At 43.2% G+C, this 19,656-nt stretch overlaps 1 protein-coding gene across 1 annotated transcript in view; it reads left to right on the forward strand.

Annotated features, from left to right (window-relative positions):
• Nucleotides 1–19,656, forward strand: part of LOC308315424 (AT-rich interactive domain-containing protein 3B-like) — a 72,281-nt gene extending 52,625 nt beyond the window's left edge. The window contains exons 5-9 of the mRNA XM_080763387.1: nucleotides 5,853–6,036; nucleotides 11,061–11,314; nucleotides 14,053–14,346; nucleotides 17,006–17,098; nucleotides 19,379–19,656. Coding sequence (XP_080619513.1) covers nucleotides 5,853–6,036; nucleotides 11,061–11,314; nucleotides 14,053–14,346; nucleotides 17,006–17,098; nucleotides 19,379–19,587 — 1,034 coding nt within the window. The 3' untranslated portion in view covers nucleotides 19,588–19,656. The remainder of the gene's footprint in view (nucleotides 1–5,852; nucleotides 6,037–11,060; nucleotides 11,315–14,052; nucleotides 14,347–17,005; nucleotides 17,099–19,378) is intronic.

Raw genomic sequence — 19,656 nt, forward strand, 5'->3', positions numbered from 1 at the left:
CGAAGTCTGAAATGGGGTTTAAGTGGTTAAGCAGTCAAGTATAGGGCCTAAATTAGGCCATAGAGGGACACCATTCTGTGAAAGCAATAGTATGTAGTGCATAGTTGAAGGGTCTCTCTCCCTCGTTTTGCTTCCTCTCGCCTTTCCTAAAGGATGGTAGTGAAACCTCACACCACTAGCTCCCATTTGGTGAAAAATTCATTTCCTGTACGTCTCTCTCCATCCACATCGGCCTAGAAGACTGTCACTCGTGCCACTTAATTATTTAAAAAATGCCAGTCATGTGAAGTCAGCCATATTTAATTTACCTCAGTGGCGTCAGGGGCTCTGCCTCTGATTTATTATAGAACCCACCACCACCCCTCCACAACCACCACCACCATCCCCCTTACCTCTTTTAATGCAAACAGCTGTTTTCCCACAAAAATGGGTCAAAGGTGAAATGAAATGACCTTGTGTTTTCTCTTTCTTTTTCTTTATGTGCCATTTGCGGGTTGTCCTCATGACTGTAGCAGAGAAAGATTAGAGGTGGAGGAGAGCCCTGTGGAATGTTCTGGAAGGACAGACATTGACCTGTCATTGACTGTCACTGGGTTTCTTTTTGTCCTCCTCAGATCCTTGACTTTTCTCTCTCTCCTTCCCTCTGTCACACAATGCAGAGAGAAAAACATCTCTCTCCCCCTCCCTCCCTCTCTCTGTCCCTCCGTCACTCTGCTACTATTCCTAGTGGTGTTCTTCTCATCCTGACTGACTGCTCCCAGACGGTTCGCTAGCTGTAGTCTGGCCCTCTGGGCTCCTGTGGGCCGGGATGTGTTCCCTTCCCTGTGCCTGTGGCTGGCAAGTCAGAGGAAGGACTTAGGGAGTGGTTCTAAGGGGGGCGCTCAGCCACAGCACTTCCCACCAGCGTGACCTCTGAACCCCGGTGCCATTAATCACTCGGCTCCTGATGGCCCTGTCCCAGGGGGAAAATCAGTCCAGGGCAAAGGATGATGGGAGGTGAAGCCTGCAGCCAATTACAGATTGGTTCAGTGTGGCCTAGTGGACAAATCATGGCTTCAGAGAGAGACCGAATAGCCAATAGTGGCCTACATCGGATCTCCATGACCTAATGCCTCTGATGTTGTTCGATATGTTGCCTGATATCAGAGGCGCTGCTGTGACTGACTGAGTTATCCACCTTACACCGATGACAGAGGGGGATTGAGGTGGCACAAAGATTGCAATCGTACTATGAATCAATGGAGATATACAACTTTTAATCAATATAGAATAAATTACATAAATAAAAGCATATGAATCACTTAAAACAGCTGCATGCCTGAAAGGTTTGTGCTGCTTAATTTCAGCCTGTAGGGCTTCAGGGTTGTATTGTTTGTGAAGACAAATGACAAGACTTGAAATTTGAGAAGAAAGATACACTGGCTGAGACTAGGGCCTGATTTATACTTGGTTGCGCACTAGTGTCGAGCACCGGAAAAAAAATAACCGATCTACAAGCTCCCATTGCGTCACTATGCCCACTGACGTGTTGTGAGCTTGTAGGTGGGCTATTTTCGCAATGTATAAAGTGAGAAAATAAAAAATTACTATGGAGGAGAAAGTGTGTGTGTGTGTGTGTGTGTGTGTGTGTGTGTGTGTGTGTGTGTGTGTGTGTGTGTGTGTGTGTGTGTGTGTGTGTGTGTGTGTGTGTGTGTGTGTGTGTGTGTGTGTGTGTGTGTGTGTGTGTGTGTGTGTGTGTGTGTGTGTGTGTGTGTGTGTGTGTGTGTGTGTGTGTGTGTGTGTGTGTGTGTGTGTGTGTGTGTGTGTGTGTGTGTGTGTGTGTGTGTGTGTGGTGTAGGTAATGCTTGGAATCAAACCAGATGTTGCTCACCAAAGGCCGACAGGGTTGTTGATTACCCCAGATGAGGGAGTTCTGTGGCTAAGTGTTGCTAATGTGATTCTGCTCAATTACACCGTTTATTATCAAAGGTGTTCTCCCACAGTTCTGCTCACATGTGGCCAAACTCGTTGAAACGAGAAACATGGCCATGTGGTGACTAATTACACAGTTTACCTTCCAAAACCATCATTCCCCCACAAGTGGAGGTACCTGCGTGCTCTCACACACACACACACACTCACTACCGGATGAGCAGGTTGGTACCTTGCATGGTTTCCTCCAGTCGGGGGTGGGGATGGTGTGCGTGCGCGGAAAGGTGCTATATAAATGCAGTCAATTTAGCTTTTTTTACCCTCGTCTTTTACAAATTTGTTATTCTCTAGCATCTAAATAGTTGTCTGTCATATTGTCCATGGTAAAGCACACTTTGCTTAATCGATACAATAACTGACACATTTTCCCGTGAAAATCTTTGCGGTTCCAACGTGATCATGAGTCGGTGGAATAGAAGCGTACGGAGCGCGTTGCATTAAAAGCCTCGCTCATTGCCGACCGCATCAGTAGGGAGGCCTGTTCTTTTGTGTCTCATTTGTTGTGCTCTCATTGTCCGTGGGGACGCCCGTGCCTGTATGAAAACATGGCTTCCTGCTGACCTGCACTTTAATTCACACATCAATAACCTCTGGCCGACCTCTGACCCCTCCAGTTGTCCTAATTGTTTGATGCGGGATTGATGTCCAGCGCCGCATTAAATAACTGTGACCAGGCGCTGGACGTGACGAGCCAGAGAGGCCCACATTCCTGACACTTTGATCTGTTGTATGTTCTGGAAACATTGAGATACTGGTTCTCTCACTCTCTCTGGGTGGCATGCTTATTGTGACATCAGCCAGGCGCTCTTCTATTCTAAATCATATAGCCTAGTAAGCCTACACTGTCTCGTCTCTGGCACTCGCTCTCATTTCTTGTCCTTCTCTTCTTTTCACCTCTCCTCTCCTCTTAAGTTATCTTCTCTTAACTGTTAATTTTCTCTGGAGATGAGATATTGTTGCAAAAGCGTTCTCTATGTTTTGTGGGGTTAACTCGTGGGCAGAAGTGAAACTACATTTTGTCCACTGTGGATATTGATCTGCTTATGTCTGTTCTAACTATTGTATGACTCAGTCCAGCCAGTGCTCCTCAGCACCGTAACTTGATTTCATAGACCTGTAATCCTTGGGAGTACTTATTCCATCTTACAATCTCCTTAGTTGTTGACCCCTGCTTCTTGCCCTGCCACTTCTGTCACATGATTATGCTGCAATAGCTTATTATAATAGTTTATTATTGTGATGATGGTGGACGAGAACATTAAGCTAATCCTAATGTTTTGAGTCACTCTAGAGCACTCTTGAGGGGGTTCCAAATGGTCCCCAGCAAAATGACAGTTTAATATTATGTTTGGGGATTTGCAAATAGCCAATCAACAAGCCCACAACACATTGCAATGTGAGGCATTGTGAGCTTGAAGATCTGCTATTTTTGCTAAAGAAATTCAATCAATGTTGACAAACCTTCTGTTATGGGGGTCCTTGGCACAACATATTTCCAAATGGGGGATCTGCAGACAAATTCCTGTATGTATTTGGGGGTCCTTGACATGAAAATGTTTTAGAACAACCGCTCTAGTTTAGAGCACCGGCTACAATGCATTGAATACATAAATGGACTCATTATTATCTCTCCTTGCAGATGGATGTAATTATTAATTAAGACATGTCCGTAGCTTAATGTCCGTCCGTCCGTCCGTCCGTCCGTCCCCCGTCTCCCCCCCCTCCTCCACGTGTTCCTCTCGTCATGCTCCTCCTGGGTTTACAGACAACCTGGCCTGGACTTCAAGTTACTAATTTAAGGCATTGAATCTGGGCTAATCTCCAAGGGCCTGATCACTGCTGATTTACAAAATACATTAATGGCTCCTATTCCGGGCTGAGATCAGTAGCAGCAGCAGCAGGCTGCGCTGGGGCTGGGCTGGAGGATTGGCTTGGCATTATCGGCCAGTAGCAGATCTGCCCCCCCCCCCAACACGCGCACGCTGCTTCGCTAACAGCCGTGATGGATTTACTCGGCACAATCCTTTAAATGAGCTTCATTATACCGAGGTGATCCAGGAGCCCCCCACTGCCCAAGGATTACCAGGCCGACACAATCCACCAATCCGCCACTCTACTACCTTACTCTACTCTACTACCCCCCCAACACCCATGGCAGCCAGTGTTGCCAGATTTTCCGAAAAATAAGCAACCAGGTCTATGAAACTAGCCCCATATCTTGGGGGACAAAAGTGAAAAAGTGTTTGAAACAATTTAACAACACAGGGGGACAAATACAAGCAATCAGCCCGAATAGAAACAAAGCCAAAGAATCGCATAATTATGTTCAAGCAACTTTACAGAATAACAAGCCCAAAGTCGCTTATAAGCGGACATGGCAACACTGATTGCTGTGTCACAATATGGCCGCCTTTCATCAGAGCACGTTGCCCTGCCATACTGCACTGTTGCAGATTGTCCTTTTTGATCCTGTCTGACAGACCTCGTTCCCCCCTCCTCTGTTGTCACTAGTCCTCCTCCTCCTCCCTGCTCCTACATCCCAACACGCGCTCCCTTGCATCTGCCCCCTCCTCCTTCTCAATGCACTTGCTGCACGCTTTGCTGCAGATAAGCTGTTGACAAGATTAATGCATCTGTATCAAAAGTCTGCTTCGCTTTGCTTTGTGTCGCTTGGTGAATCCCCTTTTCCAGGTCAAGCCTGTTTGGACTTAACTGGGATAATATGTTTTCAAGTCAAGTTTAATGGCCCGTGTCAGGTTGACATGTCACCTATTCCGGTTATAGTAGCCAAACAGTTTATGAAAGCACCATATTTAGTCGCAGGAGTCGTCATTCCCAGCATAATCGTTTTTGGATGCGTTGGGCATTGAGAATGGTGTAAGGTGTAAGCATTCAGTCTACTGCCTGCTTTATGGTATGTAAGGCTGCCTGTCACCTGCAACAGTTATCCAAACTAATCGATTTAATTGATTATGAAACACAACAACAACCTATTAATGATTTGAATTAAAATTTTGATTTTTGCGGTGGGAAAAAATGTATCTTCTCTAATTGAATCAGAATATACTGCTTTGACAGTTGGTATAATGTTTAAATACCACACTAGTTAATGGTTGCATTGTAATAGTCTGAGAGGCATTCTGGGTATATATAATATCCTGCATAATGATGACCTGACGAAGGTCTCGGGGTCTCCATGTGGGATTGTGTGCAGGTTTTGTACTTTTTAAGCATTTATATCGTAAGACGTGCGTGTGGCTACAAGACCTTTGCATTCTGATGACTGTCAGTATCTTCCAACAACATCACATATCAGAAATGTTAACACTGAAGCTGTGTTATTATTATACTCGAGGTTATGCTATACCGTGATATTGGCACTGGTGTGTGCACAGCCACAGCGACTGCAATAACTTGCAGAGTAACACAGTGGTTACAAAACGCTGTGCTGTGAGACAAGTCCAGGTGTGCCTTGGGATTTTGTGACAACCACACACATGTTATTGCAATATACACACAGCTGTACATTAAGTTATGAATCATGTTCTATTCCCTAAAAAATGTATGTATATATATATATATATATTATATAAACCACTTTCAACCTCATGCCCCTATGTTGGGCATGTAATTATAGATGACAATTTTTAATTAAGTAATTACAATTATTTGTTTGTTTTCTTTTTTTCACCAAAGACTAAATATATACAGTATAAGCTCAAGACTTGTTGCGTTGTGTAATTTATTAAAATTGACAATAAAAGCAGGTATGTCATGGGATTTTGCCTTGCCTGTTTTGAAAGTTTTAAACAAATTGTTTTGTTCCGTATATATCTGTACCAATGGGTGTGTCTTGTCTTGTCTTCTCTTCTCCCTCACAGGGACCCCAGTCAACCGTATCCCCATCATGGCCAAGCAGGTGCTGGACCTGTACATGCTGTACAAACTGGTGACGGAGAAGGGAGGCCTGGTGGAGGTCATCAACAAGAAGATCTGGAGAGAGATCACCAAGGGACTCAACTTACCCACCTCCATCACCAGCGCTGCTTTCACCCTGCGCACACAGTGAGTAGGCCTGGTACACTTATTACATCATCCTCTAATCAACCCAATTATTTGTGGTGATTGCAATTATCTTTGCATAATCCTGTCGACTTTGACCGATGTTCATATAATTATTTTCAAACATTTTCAAAAATAGTGGAAATAGCTGATCTACAAGCTCACTTCGTAAGCTTGTAGATTGTTCCACTATTACTTTTTTATATTTAAGTATAGTAGTAAAGTTACTAAATGTCAGTCATTTATTTGTAAATGTAGGTTATTTGTCATATCGACCCTGTGCAACTTCAAAGCCTAGCCTTTTGTTGTGCGAGAATGCAGAACATCCTAAAAGCACACAGTGTGCCGTGATGCAACACATTGTGAGCTTTGTATATCTGCTGCCTTGGAAAATGTTTTTTTTTTTTATTGATAATTCTTTCCAATTAAATAATAATAATAATAATAATAATAATACATTTTATTTATATGGCGCCTTTCAGGTCACTCAAGGTCGCCTAACAAAACAGAAAAGAAATACAATACAATAAAGCAAGTTTAAAAAACACACATTTGAAATGGATCAAATCTATTTGATTAACTGTTGCAGCACTACAGTATATGCTGCTATTCAACACACTTACAGAGACACATTGGCCTATATCCAGTAAGGATCAGGTTGCTTTAAATGAAAGGTTCCATCCTCGAATAAAGCTCTTAAAATGTATGTGTATGAGCATGCATGTTATCATCCGTGTCCTATGGATAGTGTACGTACTGTATTATGAGTGTGGTGAGGTGACTGTGTGCATGCTTAATTATATGTGCATTGGCGTGAGCTGTCGTGCTTAGAACCGTCATATCCCTCAGCTTATAATTATTATATCATCATTGTGAAGTTACTGATAAAAACACATTATTTACAATACACTTTGCATTAACAGGAGCATTACCACTAATGCGCGTGCTCGCGTGCGTGCGTGTGTGTTTTGGAACGCTTGTCTAGTCTCGGTGTGACCATGTGTATATACAGTACATGTGTGTTTACCCATGGGTGTGTTAGTTTTCCCCTCCTGCTATCACCTTCCCTCCTCACATCCAATCCATCCAGCCTTTACATCACACATAGAGCCCATTGATTCCATAGATTTATTGATGTTGATTTGAGGTCAAAGTTCAGTGTGACTCAGGTGGTGCCTTGAGTGACGCCTGCACCGGGCCCCAGGCTCTCTCTCTCTTTCTCTCTCTCTCTCTATATATATATATATATATATAAACCTCATTTATAAAAATAATCTGACATGTCGCGTGCCAAAAATTGCCGATAATACAATATGCTGCGCATTCTGAGCTTGTATTATCGCCTATTTTCGGCATGCGACACTGCCATACAGCGGAGCAGAAATGAGGCAGTCTTTGCGTGTGCCCCCGCCCGTCTCCCCAGCCAGCGCTGCACCCCTACTATCCCACCCGGCAGTGGAGTGCTATGCTCTAATGAAGCTTTATGTATTTTTAATGCTAGCTAGCCTGTTGTGTGGCGGGGCCCGGGCCTTATATAATGGACGCTCTTAGCTCCACTATTGATCCCTTGCACACATACTGTTTTTTTCTGCCATTATGCACTCCTCCCACATTCATGATGTTCATGTAGGGTGGGAGAAATGCCAGCACATGTTTAGCGTGATGTCGTCATCCTGTGTGTTCAAGTGCACACACTTCATGTTACAACACACATTAGGAGGGCCTCCTCCCCTGCTAATGAGGAGGGCCACCTCCTTTCTTTGCGCAATCCGTGTCTGAAGAACATATATCCTTATCCTATAACTGCCTCATCTCCTCCTTCATCTGCATGCATTTTCTCCTGTACTTAATAATAAGAATAACCAGTAAGACGCCCTGAGGGCGAGGTTGCGCTGAAACAACAGAGCTTCCTGTAGAGGTATGCCTGAGTCCGGTGTCCTGTGCTGTAAGGAGTTTTGAAGGTCTATCATCTATCATTTGGAGATCTATCATTCTGGAGATCAATCATTTTGTTGAGCTGGTCGAGTCATTGTGATGTCAGAACAGGCCAGCTCCATATATGGAGATCTAGGGGTTTGATGAGGTCAGATGATCAACATATGGGATGAATTCTCTACTGGCCATATATGGAGCGTGTCTTGAGTGTAGACGGTTTGATGAGGTCAGATCAACATATGGAATGTCAGAACAGGCCAGTTCCATATATGGAGATCTAGGGGTTTAATGAGGTCAGATCAAAATATGGAATTAATTCTGTAATCTGTACTGGCCATATATGGAGCGTGTCTTGAGTGTACAGGGTTTGATGAGGTCAGATCAACATATGGAATAAATTCTGTAATCTGTACTGGCCATATTTGGAGTGTCTTGAGTGTACAGGGTTTGATGAGGTCAGATCAACATATGGAATTAATTCTGTATTGGCCATATATGGAGCGTGTCACGAGGCGTGACGGACGCCTTGTGCAGATGTTCAGTAGGTCGCAATAATCATTTTCTAATTATAACTAATCTCCTCTTGCACTCTCATCTCTCTCTCTCTCTCTCTCTCTCTCTCTCTCTCTCTCTCTCTCGAAATAGGTATGACACAAGTTGTTTGTACATTCATACCAGCAATTAATATTAGTCACGCCTGTCTGCCAATTTTCATTGTAATTTGGTTTGAATAAAAATCAATTATGGAAGTGTTATTGCATTTCCATGGCCATCTGTCAGAAACAGCTGGCCATGTTTTATCAAATGTACTAGAGCCACCCAACTTGTACTTGATATTCTCCATAATTTAAAAATAAGTTGTGTGGGACAAGCCTTCTGCTTCCACTTCATAAGCATAAGATGTTTTAAGCTAAAGATGGAACAAAGCAATAGTATTCTAATATATCTGGGAAGCATGGTCAAGGTCATGGTTCAAGTTTTATTAGCATGTCCCAAAGTCAAACTGGGCAATTCATGTCACAGCAGATAATAACAATTATAAAAACACAGTAAACATACATAAACAAGAACATAGTCCATAGTCACAAAATCCAGATAATAACAGTTGAAATATAAGTACATATAGTAAATACTATATAGTAAATATAAAAACTACAACCATTCTCCCACCCACTCACCTCAGAGATTGGCTGTCAACTGTTGCTTGAAACTAAACAACGGCTAAGTCCTCCTGCTTCCATTATTGATGGCACGAATGGAAGTATTGTTTATATTTGCATAGGCCTCTAACCATTGGCCAGAAGGCAAGAATTGATATTCTGGATTTAGGGGATGAGAGCTGTCTTCTCTTAAAGATGACGTAGATGACGCTTTCTTGGGCACAGTATATATGACTCGGACATACAGTACATATGACTCAGACGCACTTAATGTGCACTCTGTTGATTGAATACTTTATTTGTCAGAAAGGTAGACTGCACGTCGTATAGTAAGACATTAAGGCTAAAAGGTGTATGAATTCAAGTAATCAACATAGAAGAAACATACATTAATTAACACTATAATACAACAATAATATCAACAAATACAAACACTATGGCCCTCATTTATTGTAGTGTAAATTCTGCCTTAAATTCGAGCGTGGTTTTTGGCGTGCGCTCACGTCGGCAGATCTATGAAGTGATGGTAAATAGTTGATCCTGGCGAAAATTTGGTCGCAGCTTTGATAAATCTCATGGTTGCTTGCCTGTCATGTCCGCACACGCATGCATGCAAGTGTGCATTTTGGCACGCCAGTAGGATTATTCTGTGAGGCTACAACTTTAGTTTTGTCAAGTATAGGCTACGCTACATTAATCACAGTTACATTGTCATGAATGGAATCGGTTTGTAGGATATTTATTTAACCCATTCTTAAGAAGTGCACAGTGCACTGCATGTTAAAGAGACGGATCGGATGACCGGGACGAAGATTAATCAAAAGACGGAACATTAGCGCCATAGCAACAGAGAGCACCGCTCTACAGGCTGGGAGCGCCTATTGGGCAACATTCAATGTCATTTCCGGTTTGGACGTCATCCAAAGTGGTCCCCCTCCATTTTAACAGATGTGATTGAAAATCTTAAAACGTGAATAACTCTTGATCTAAATCAATGCTTCCAATTCTAACCAAAGATTGTGTTTTTGACGGCCCATCGCGCCGATCGCGGTCCCGTCACTAGTCGCGTTAGAAGTAATCATACCTACGTTGGTTGGCTACATCTAGCTACATCTAGCAACCTCACTGTCCATGACAAGATTTAAACGGCGGCGCCGCTGGTCCCGCCCCCTTGCCTAAGCACTCATAAGCACTTCATTAGGTGAACGATTAAGCACCTAAATTAGCCTATAATATCATTGCAAATAGGCAGGCTATATGCATGACTTTGTCACATTGGGGGGAAAAAATAGGCATTTTTCAAAATGTTATATTATCACAGGGATTATTTATAGGAGTGACGGCATCTCATCTCCCGCACATATGTGCTGGCATGTTTTAACAGAGCCAGTAAAGCACTGTTTAATTAATCATCTAACTTAACATCTTATATTGTTTTTAATTGCTTGTACAGTTGGAAATATCCTACCAATTTCATATTACACATCGTCGATGTATGCCTTTACAAAATATGTATTTATTAGTTGTATAGCTATTAGGAGTGAATACATAACTTTGGATGGCTGTCAGCAGTTCAGACAATGCTCCTCCGCTTCTCTACGACAGAAAAACAGGAGCAGACAAAGTCAGCGACAGCTCCCGACCTGACGTGAATTGTGGCGTGGCATACGTTCAAGTTCACGCTGGAATGATAAATGCCGCGTTGATAAATGAGGGCCACTATGTACAAAGGAGAAAAGAGAAAAACGGCAGCAGTGAATGGCACCTCCTTTCAATGGGAATTTATATTTACCTCGGCTTGTGGTCTCCCAGTCCTGATAAGATGTTTTTTCCGGACAATTTTGAAATAAACAAGTGATACACATCCTTTACACAGTATAAAGTATAATGTGACCGTGTCTTTCTACCTCTCCTCTTTGTGTTTGCATGTAGATACATGAAGTACCTGTACCCGTACGAGTGCGAGAGGAAAGGTCTGAGCTCCCCAGGTGAACTGCAGGCAGCCATCGACAGTAACCGACGTGAGGGACGTCGCCCCAGCTACAGCAGCAGTCTCTTCCGCTTCTCCCCTTCCCCCAGCACGGCCCCCCACATCCTCTCCCCTCCCAAGATGCACTTGTCGGCCATGGGACTATCTGGGACGCTCAGCGACCTGCACGGTTCGCCGGGCCACTCTCTAAAGAAAGGTACCCACCCACCCTCAACGGTAGATGAGAGACAAAGACTTGTGTTGTGATGTCATACTGTAAGGTGTTGGTTCTCATTGTGGGGTCCAGGGACCCCCAGGGGTCCTTGAGGGGGTTCCAAGTGGTCCCCAGCAAAAGTAGTTAACATAGCATCACAATCATTTTAACCACTTTATCTTTTTTTTATGTTGGCTATTCAAAAATAGCAGATCTACAAGCTCACAGCCTCTCACTTTGTGCTCTCCCACCTTTTTTTTTACACAAATATTCTGTTACTGGGGTCCCTGGCAGCAAACCTTTTCAGATGGGAGTCTGCGGCCAAATACATATCAATTTGGGGGTCATTGCAGTAAGAGCATCAGTTTGGGGGAAAACTCTGGGATGGGGAGAGTAAATGTGATACACTGGGCTTTGTGCATATAACGATAGTCCTGGGTTTCCGGAAGGTTGTGTAACCATTTTCTGTTCCTGTTAATTCTCCCATAGCTTTGTTTGATTGGATAGGCAGCGGATTTGAACCAGAAATACAAAGGAGAATTAAAATCTGCTACTGAGACAATGAAACCAAGCAATGGAAAAATTAGTAACCAGAACGCTCAACCCAAAACACACCGCCACCATTTGTTTCTGCAGACCGCTCTCCCCCCAGCGGTTCTTGTATTTGTTTTACTGAGGTTGGGGTTAGGAATAAGGTTAGGTTTAGGCATAGTTTTACTGAGGTTACGTTTAGGAATAAGGTTAGGTTTAGGCATAGTTTTACTGAGGTTACGTTTAGGAATAAGGTTAGGATTAGGCATAGTTTTACTGAGGTTACGTTTAGGAATAAGGTTAGGTTTAGGCATAGTTTTACTGAGGTTACGTTTAGGAATAAGGTTAGGTTTAGGCATAGTTTTACTGAGGTTACGTTTAGGAATAAGGTTAGGTTTAGGCATAGTTTTACTGAGGTTACGTTTAGGAATAAGGTTAGGTTTAGGCATAGTTTTACTGAGGTTACGTTTAGGAATATGGTTAGGATTAGGCATAGTTTTACTGAGGTTACGTTTAGGAATAAGGTTAGGTTTAGGCATAGTTTTACTGAGGTTATGTTTAGGAATAAGTTTAGGATTAGGCATAGTTTTACTAGTGGCGACTGTCTTGAGGTCATCGGGTTTGTTCTGGGGCGAGCGTTCTTGTAATCGAAAAATGACCCCAAACAAGAAACTGGTTATGCCACCTCCTGGAAACTCAGGAATACAGTTAGTGCGCAGAGCCTATTTGCTGAGAAACTACCCTTGAAAGAGAAGCACTTAACCCCTAATTCCAGTTGGTTGCTAAAAGGCTGACTGGTCTTGTGCAGCTACCAGAAAACAATGTGTATAACTGGCAGGATGTGAAAGTGAAACGGATAAGAGCTAAAGCGACCATTTGTGTTCATGTCCATTAATATAGGATATGTCAGCAGTATTCTGGTTACAATTGTACTCTGTCTGCTCTGGGCTCAGCAAGAGGACTGCAGAGCTTTCAACCAAAGTACTGATGGAGATATAGCGCCCTCTGTCGCAATTTAGTAACTACATCTGCTGTACTTCTAATGGGATGAACACATTGGATTCAACACTAGCTATGATAGTAAATACTTTAAAATGAAAGTGCCATTGAAAATGACAAATGGTTAGTCATACCAGGAAAGCTCATAAAACATGTTTCAGGTCCTGCTTCAGTGCTTACTTACAGGCCTAGTACGTAAATAACATTGTCATCATTCCAGTTTGCTGTGTGTGTGTGTGTGTGTGTGTGTGTGTGTGTGTGTGTGTGTGTGTGTGTGTGTGTGTGTGTGTGTGTGTGTGTGTGTGTGTGTGTGTGTGTGTGTGTGTGTGTGTGTGTGTGTGTGTGTGTGTGTGTGTGTGTGTGTGTGTGTGTGTGTGTGTGTGTGTGTGTGAGAAAGGGGAAAAACCTGTTTTGAAGTATGTCCGTGCCTTCCTATGGGCATATTATATCTATGTGGGTGTGCGCGTGTGAGTCAACATGGAGCCAGACGGCCCTCAGGCTTTACACTGTCCTTAGCTTTACCACTCATTAATGACATGCTTCCCACACAGGGGGACATTTTATGGCCACCCCCCCCCCCCCTCCACATCAATGGGATCCCACTTTTGATAGCCGTCGTTTCTTCTTATCTGATCTCTCTTGGTGCCCATCTGGAATGTGCTTCAGGGCTCCATGTGCTTCAGGGCTCAAAGCATATCACACAGCCAGGTTATCGTCATACATCATGAATCTTGAAAACCTCAAGAATAGCATATCTACAATCTCAAAACGCGTCGCCGATGCGAGCTTGTAGATCTGCTATTTTAACCAAAAAAAGCCCACATGCCGGTGGGACGGAGATGCATTTTAAAATTATAACTTTAGTCTAGGTATATCTTCTAAACTCCCACGTAGACATAACCACCCTGCAAGTAGGACCGACATATTTTTTTAATTTATTTTCTTCCACTACTAACAAAGAATTTGAGAAAATGCATGCAATGTGCATTCATACCGCACTGACGAAGGTCCTATGACCAGAGTGCAAGTGCTTTTCTTCCAGTTTTCCTGCTTTTGAGACCACCGCACCTGGTCGTCAACCCTGAACAAAATACAAAGAAGGGGCGCAACAGTTTACTCTGGACTTTGGCCACGAGGGTTTGCAAATATCTTTAGTAATCTACCATTATTATCAAAGTAAATATCCTCCACCTCTCTCGGCTCCGTTCCAGATGAGCTGACCGCGTCCCTCCTGGCAGCCAGGGGGTCCTCCATGGCGCTGGCCCTGGGGCAGCAGCAGGTGGCCGGGCTGGCGCGGGCCGCCACCCTGGAGCAGCTGAGGGAGAAGCTGGAGACGGGTGTGGGCGAGGCCCCCGAGAGGAAGATGGCCCGCCTGGCTGAGGAGCAGCAGCGCCTCATGCAGCAGGCCTTCCAACACAACCTGCTAGCCATGGCCTCCCAGGTCCCCATGAACCTGCGCCTTGGGACCCCCACCCACAGCCACACCACCAACCACAAGAGCCGAGGTCAGTGGTGTTCACACACACGCACACACACGATTTTGTATTATTTTTGAGTGGTGCAACCACTCCAAGGAACAGCTTTGTCCGTGTTCACCTATGTGTTCACCTATTTGACTATGAGCATCATATAATGAGTACCAGTAGGAGGCAGGGGCGCTGTTTGCCAGAAACAGAGAGAGAGAGAGACAGTGCTGCACTGTTGGCTGCTAATGAGAGAGCGAGAGAGAGAGAGAGAGAGAGAGGAAGAGGGGAGAGAGAGTGGGGAGTTGCACCACTCAGTTCACACAGGTGTGATTTTTAGGTTGATGTGTTTATGAATGCCAATTCTTACAATTTTAACTGTAAGCCTAGAGTCTAACAAAATCTACACGCTCACAACGCGTTGCGAGCTTGTAGATCGGCTATATATATATATATATATATATATATAAATCATGTTTTATCATCTCTAAAAAATATTTTTTCAACCATAGAAGAGCATGTTTTTTTTATGAGGACCAGTAAATAATATTTATCTACTGTCCTCACGTATAGTAATTCACGCACGCACAGTCGCACACACACACACACACACACACACACACACACCAGTATTACTATACGTTTGAGGACAAACAATTTTACAATTGTATAAATGCCATTTCAATCTATTTTTAACCCCAACCCTAAAGCCTGAGTTATGCATAGTTGCATGCCGATGTCGCACACTGCAAGCTGATCTACAATCTCGCACTGTGAGCTTGTAGATCAGCTTGCAGTGTGCAACTATGCATCTTGTCATTGTGAAGCTTGTAGATCGGATATTTTCGGAAACCATCACACACACACACACACACACACACACACACACAAACAATAGAGAGTTAGCACATGCATTCATCGATGCTTACCCAACAGAGATTAGGCGATACATAACCGGTTAGTATTGTTATAGAAACACATACTACACATAACATGTATGATGCAAAGCCTGCAGAGCTAGTTCAGGCAGAGAACTCAAAGGAGCTCCAATTACTGATCAGCTGATCAGTATCTCATATAGCTCATTCTTCTTGCTGCTCTGCTGCTGCGTTGTGCTCTGCTCTATGATGGTTTGTGGGCTCCCCCCACCACCCCAGCATCCACCTGTGGGCTCTGTTTCTATGCTGTTTTGTGTGCTCCCCCCACCACCCCAGCATCCACCTGTGGGCTCCGTTTCTATGATTACCTTATGGCGGTCTGTTTCATTACATTCCCTGTCGAATCTCATTGGCAAATCATTTATTATAATTCATGCTTACGGGGAATTCATTAAATAGCCAGGAGCTGTGCCCCAAATATGCTTAAATATTTATGCCCTATATATTTATGCACAATACATATACGTATTAAATCCAAGAGTTGTCTGTCTGAAAGACCTTCGAGTTTTAGTGCCGTCAATCATATAGGGAACAATATCTGTCCATGCATCCACAATAGAGGTTACTGCTGTCATACATACATACATTATACATACATTCACGCACACACTGTTGTGCCCTCAACAGAGGTTAGGTTTTGTCATATAAGCACACGCATGCATGCATGGGATAATACTCACATGCGTACAATAGTGATGATGTCACATACACCTATAGCCACATTGTGCTCAGACAATAGAGGTTCATTGTGGTGTGTCTCACATACACAACAGAGGTTACACAGAATACACACATAATCCACATGTATAAAATACCTGCACTTGCAAAACACACAATGCACCATGTATGACACTGATGCCATGCATCATACACACACAGTCACACACACACACACACACACACACACACACACACACACACAAACACACACACATAATATACTTGCACATATATACATGTAGACGTGCATAGATAACGACACACAAGTTACAACAGAGCTTAGTGGTATCTTAGACAAAGATACACACATACATTTAATAGCGGTTAGTTGTGTCATCTTGAATATTCTTGCAACAAATGGAATGTTTGTACTGTTTCTAAGTCTTGTTGAGGGTGGGGTGTCGCTGTCTAATAACCCTATGCCCAAATAAGTAATGCCACAAGGCCTACGATGAACATACTGGGTTTATGATTAGCTTGTAGATCTGCTTTTTGAATAGGGCTTAAATTGGGGTTACACAACAGCAATTCTTTAGCAATTCTACTCATGGATTAAGGTTAAACCACAACTGATTTCAGTCATTTGGATTCTATAGAAGTCATGTCTGCTATGGAAGCGTTCCATGCACTGAAAATAGGCTATCTACAAGGGGGCTCCTTTCACACTGTCTCATATTAGGACTTTTTTTTAGAGAGAGACAGATTTTATTTTGCTTTAATCCGTGACATAAATACTAAGACACTCTTGCTAATGTGCTCTTAAATCTAGGCATTTCTCATGTACACATACCAATGCACTGCAATTGCAGTATGTTTAAGTGTGTTGAATGCAAATGGATCGCATTGTGTAACTGTAAATGCTCATTTACATCTCTTCCTCTTGACTGAAGAAGCTTCAACAGGAGGAGTCAATAATATTCAGGGCTTCATTAGCGTTTTGATGAAGGCCTGAGTAGCCAAAACGCTTCCTAGCCTTGAGGAGAGTTCTTTCTTCTGAGCCTTTCCGAGTGTCATTCTCACTTTGTTTCTTTGTGTGGCTCTAGATGAGAAGCAGCAGGACATGTCCTTGAGTATCTCATCCAATGGAAACGCCAGCATCACAGTCTCTGTGGACGTCAATGGCACAATGTATTCAGGTGTGTACAACCCTACCTGGCCAGATAACTATGCAATTAATGGCACTCATTACAATTTACAATTACAATTTAGGCATTTAGAAGATGCTCTTAATCCAGAGCGATTTACATTAAGCAAGAACAAAAAAGCATGGGAAATTGGGAATACATCACATAAAAAGCATTTATCATGAAACATGCGTAAGCTAATAACGTAACAGTGGAATATCTATATAATGAAACTATACATATAAACTATACATATATATACTATACTATGCTATACATATGTACTATGACGTGCTATGACTACATACAATGCAATTATAGTGCTGTCTACATAACATGCTATAAGTCTGTATCAAATGCTATCTAAGTCTACAGAAATGCTATCTAAGGGGGTAGGGTAAGTGCTATAGGCCATGATGGAGTCTGAAAAGGTGGGTTTTCAGACTACGGCGGAAGATTGGGAGTGATGCTGCAGTTCTGACTGCAATGGGAAGTGCATTCCACAGTTTTGGAGCCAGAATGGAGAAGAGTTTGGGACGTGTGGAGCGTTGTCCCGGCGTTTTTAGTGAGGGTACTTCCAGCTTCCCTGCGTTGGCTGATCTGAGTGTGCGGGAGGGTTTTACTCTAAAGGCCTGCATTCTGTATAAAATCAAGAAAATGTGAAATGATGATGACCAATAGTATGCTATACTGAATAAATAACTATTTTAAAATGGCTTGGACCAGTCTCTTAAATAAAGATAATGTGTGAGTTTGAATTAATGAGGTTCTCACACTATTGCCTGAAACTAGTTCGACTACCACACTGAGTACGTCATGCAACAGTGCTACAAACAGGACAGAATTAGATTTAAATGTGCAAAAAAAGAGTTAAAATATGGTCTTAACAGGGCCACGGTGGCACAGTCGGTAGTGCTGTCGCCTCACAGCTAGAAGGTCATGGGTTCGATTCCCGCTGGAGGCGTGTTCCCTCCTCCGCGTCATCAGTGCTCATACCCGAGGCGGGGTTGGCGAAAGGGCCTTTCTGTGTAGAGTTTGCATGTTCTCCACATGCCCCCTAGGTTAGGTACCCTCACAAAAAACATGCAGTAATCCTGGTCTTTAAAAACTACCTCCCCCTGGCCAGCCGGGGCGCCTGGACGTAGCGCCTGTCACGCTATGTCCAGCCGGGGAAATTCCCCGCTGTCAGATGAAAGGAAGCAGCTTGGACTCCTCATGCATAGAAGGAACTTAGCATGAGATCAGTCCGCTGCCCCCCCCAGGTTGGCAGAGGAAGTGTAGCGCCCAGGATTACATTAGATAATTGACACTGGGTGAAGAAAATGGGTTGCAAAATCGTTGGATAAAATGTATGAAAAAATATATATATGGTCTTTAACACAATCGGGGAACCCATCGGCTACAAAAGGGAAAAAACTGCGGTCTTTACTGTTCGTGTCCTTTGAATTTGAACTGAACTGAAGCCTCATTCCAAACATTGATAGGGTTGCGCAATGACCCGCCCTGCAGCACTGTTTAATGTAATTTATTTTTGCGTGTTATAAGCCTTTTTAGTTGTATTACTGATGACAAAGTCAACAATGTACTGTATGTAACATGTGTACAACTATACCGTCATATGCATGCATCTTTCACACGCATTATCAAAACATTAGAAAGTAGCCGGCGTATGTGTATCAGATTGTAATTCTAATAATAATAAAATGATTGAAAGAAAGAACTAGTGTATTCGAATGCTAGCATGCTGCTTGCTTATGTTACATAATGTTGACTTTGTCATCAGTAATTCAACAAAAAATACTTAACACTGTGATAATGCTGGCCGATGGCCGGAGGCATTTCCACAAGTACATTTTTAGGCATTGTAGTACAAAAGTAAATAATGCTGGCCAAAATTAAACGTTCCAAAAACAACTATTTGAACACTTGAAAACCATACTCAAGAAAACAAACGGGAACTGTTACAGGCTTTTTCTCCTTCAATGAGGCCCTGGAAATGAGCTGACAAAATTAGAGCTGGAACACTATACAAATGAAGCTCATAAATAGCTACTCTCTCCTGATTGACTGAAATGTTGTCATCTACCTGAAAATGTATTTTTTGTTTGTTAAAGAGCTGGAGAGACATGTTACTGAACAACCACTCCATAGCAATGATTACTATCAGAATATGCTGATTTAACCATTTAACAAAAATACTTTTGTTTTAACCAAAACATATCACTTACCCTACCTTTTAAATGTATCATAACGTATAGTCCTAACGTCGTGAACCTCTCCCATGTTTTTTAGGAACCCTGTTTGCCCAGAAGTCCGGAGGAGGCGGTGCGGCCCCGGCACCTGCAATGTCTGCCTCAGCGGCCGCCACCGCTGGCACCAGCAGCAACAGCTTCACCTTCTCCGCCCCCTCCACCCAGACCCTTAGTCCCGCCTCCTGCTCCTCCACCTCCTCCTCCAAGGGCCCGGGCTCTGCCGAAGCGGCGGCCAGCGGGTCGCCCTAAACTCAGCAGGGCCGCCGTTTGTTCCTCTGCTCCACCGGCCTCTCTCTCTCTCTCTCTCTCTCTCTGCTC

This window comes from Protomyctophum bolini, assembly GCF_963924005.1.
Source record: "Protomyctophum bolini genome assembly, chromosome: 1".
In the NCBI taxonomy this organism is placed as follows: domain Eukaryota; kingdom Metazoa; phylum Chordata; class Actinopteri; order Myctophiformes; family Myctophidae; genus Protomyctophum; species Protomyctophum bolini.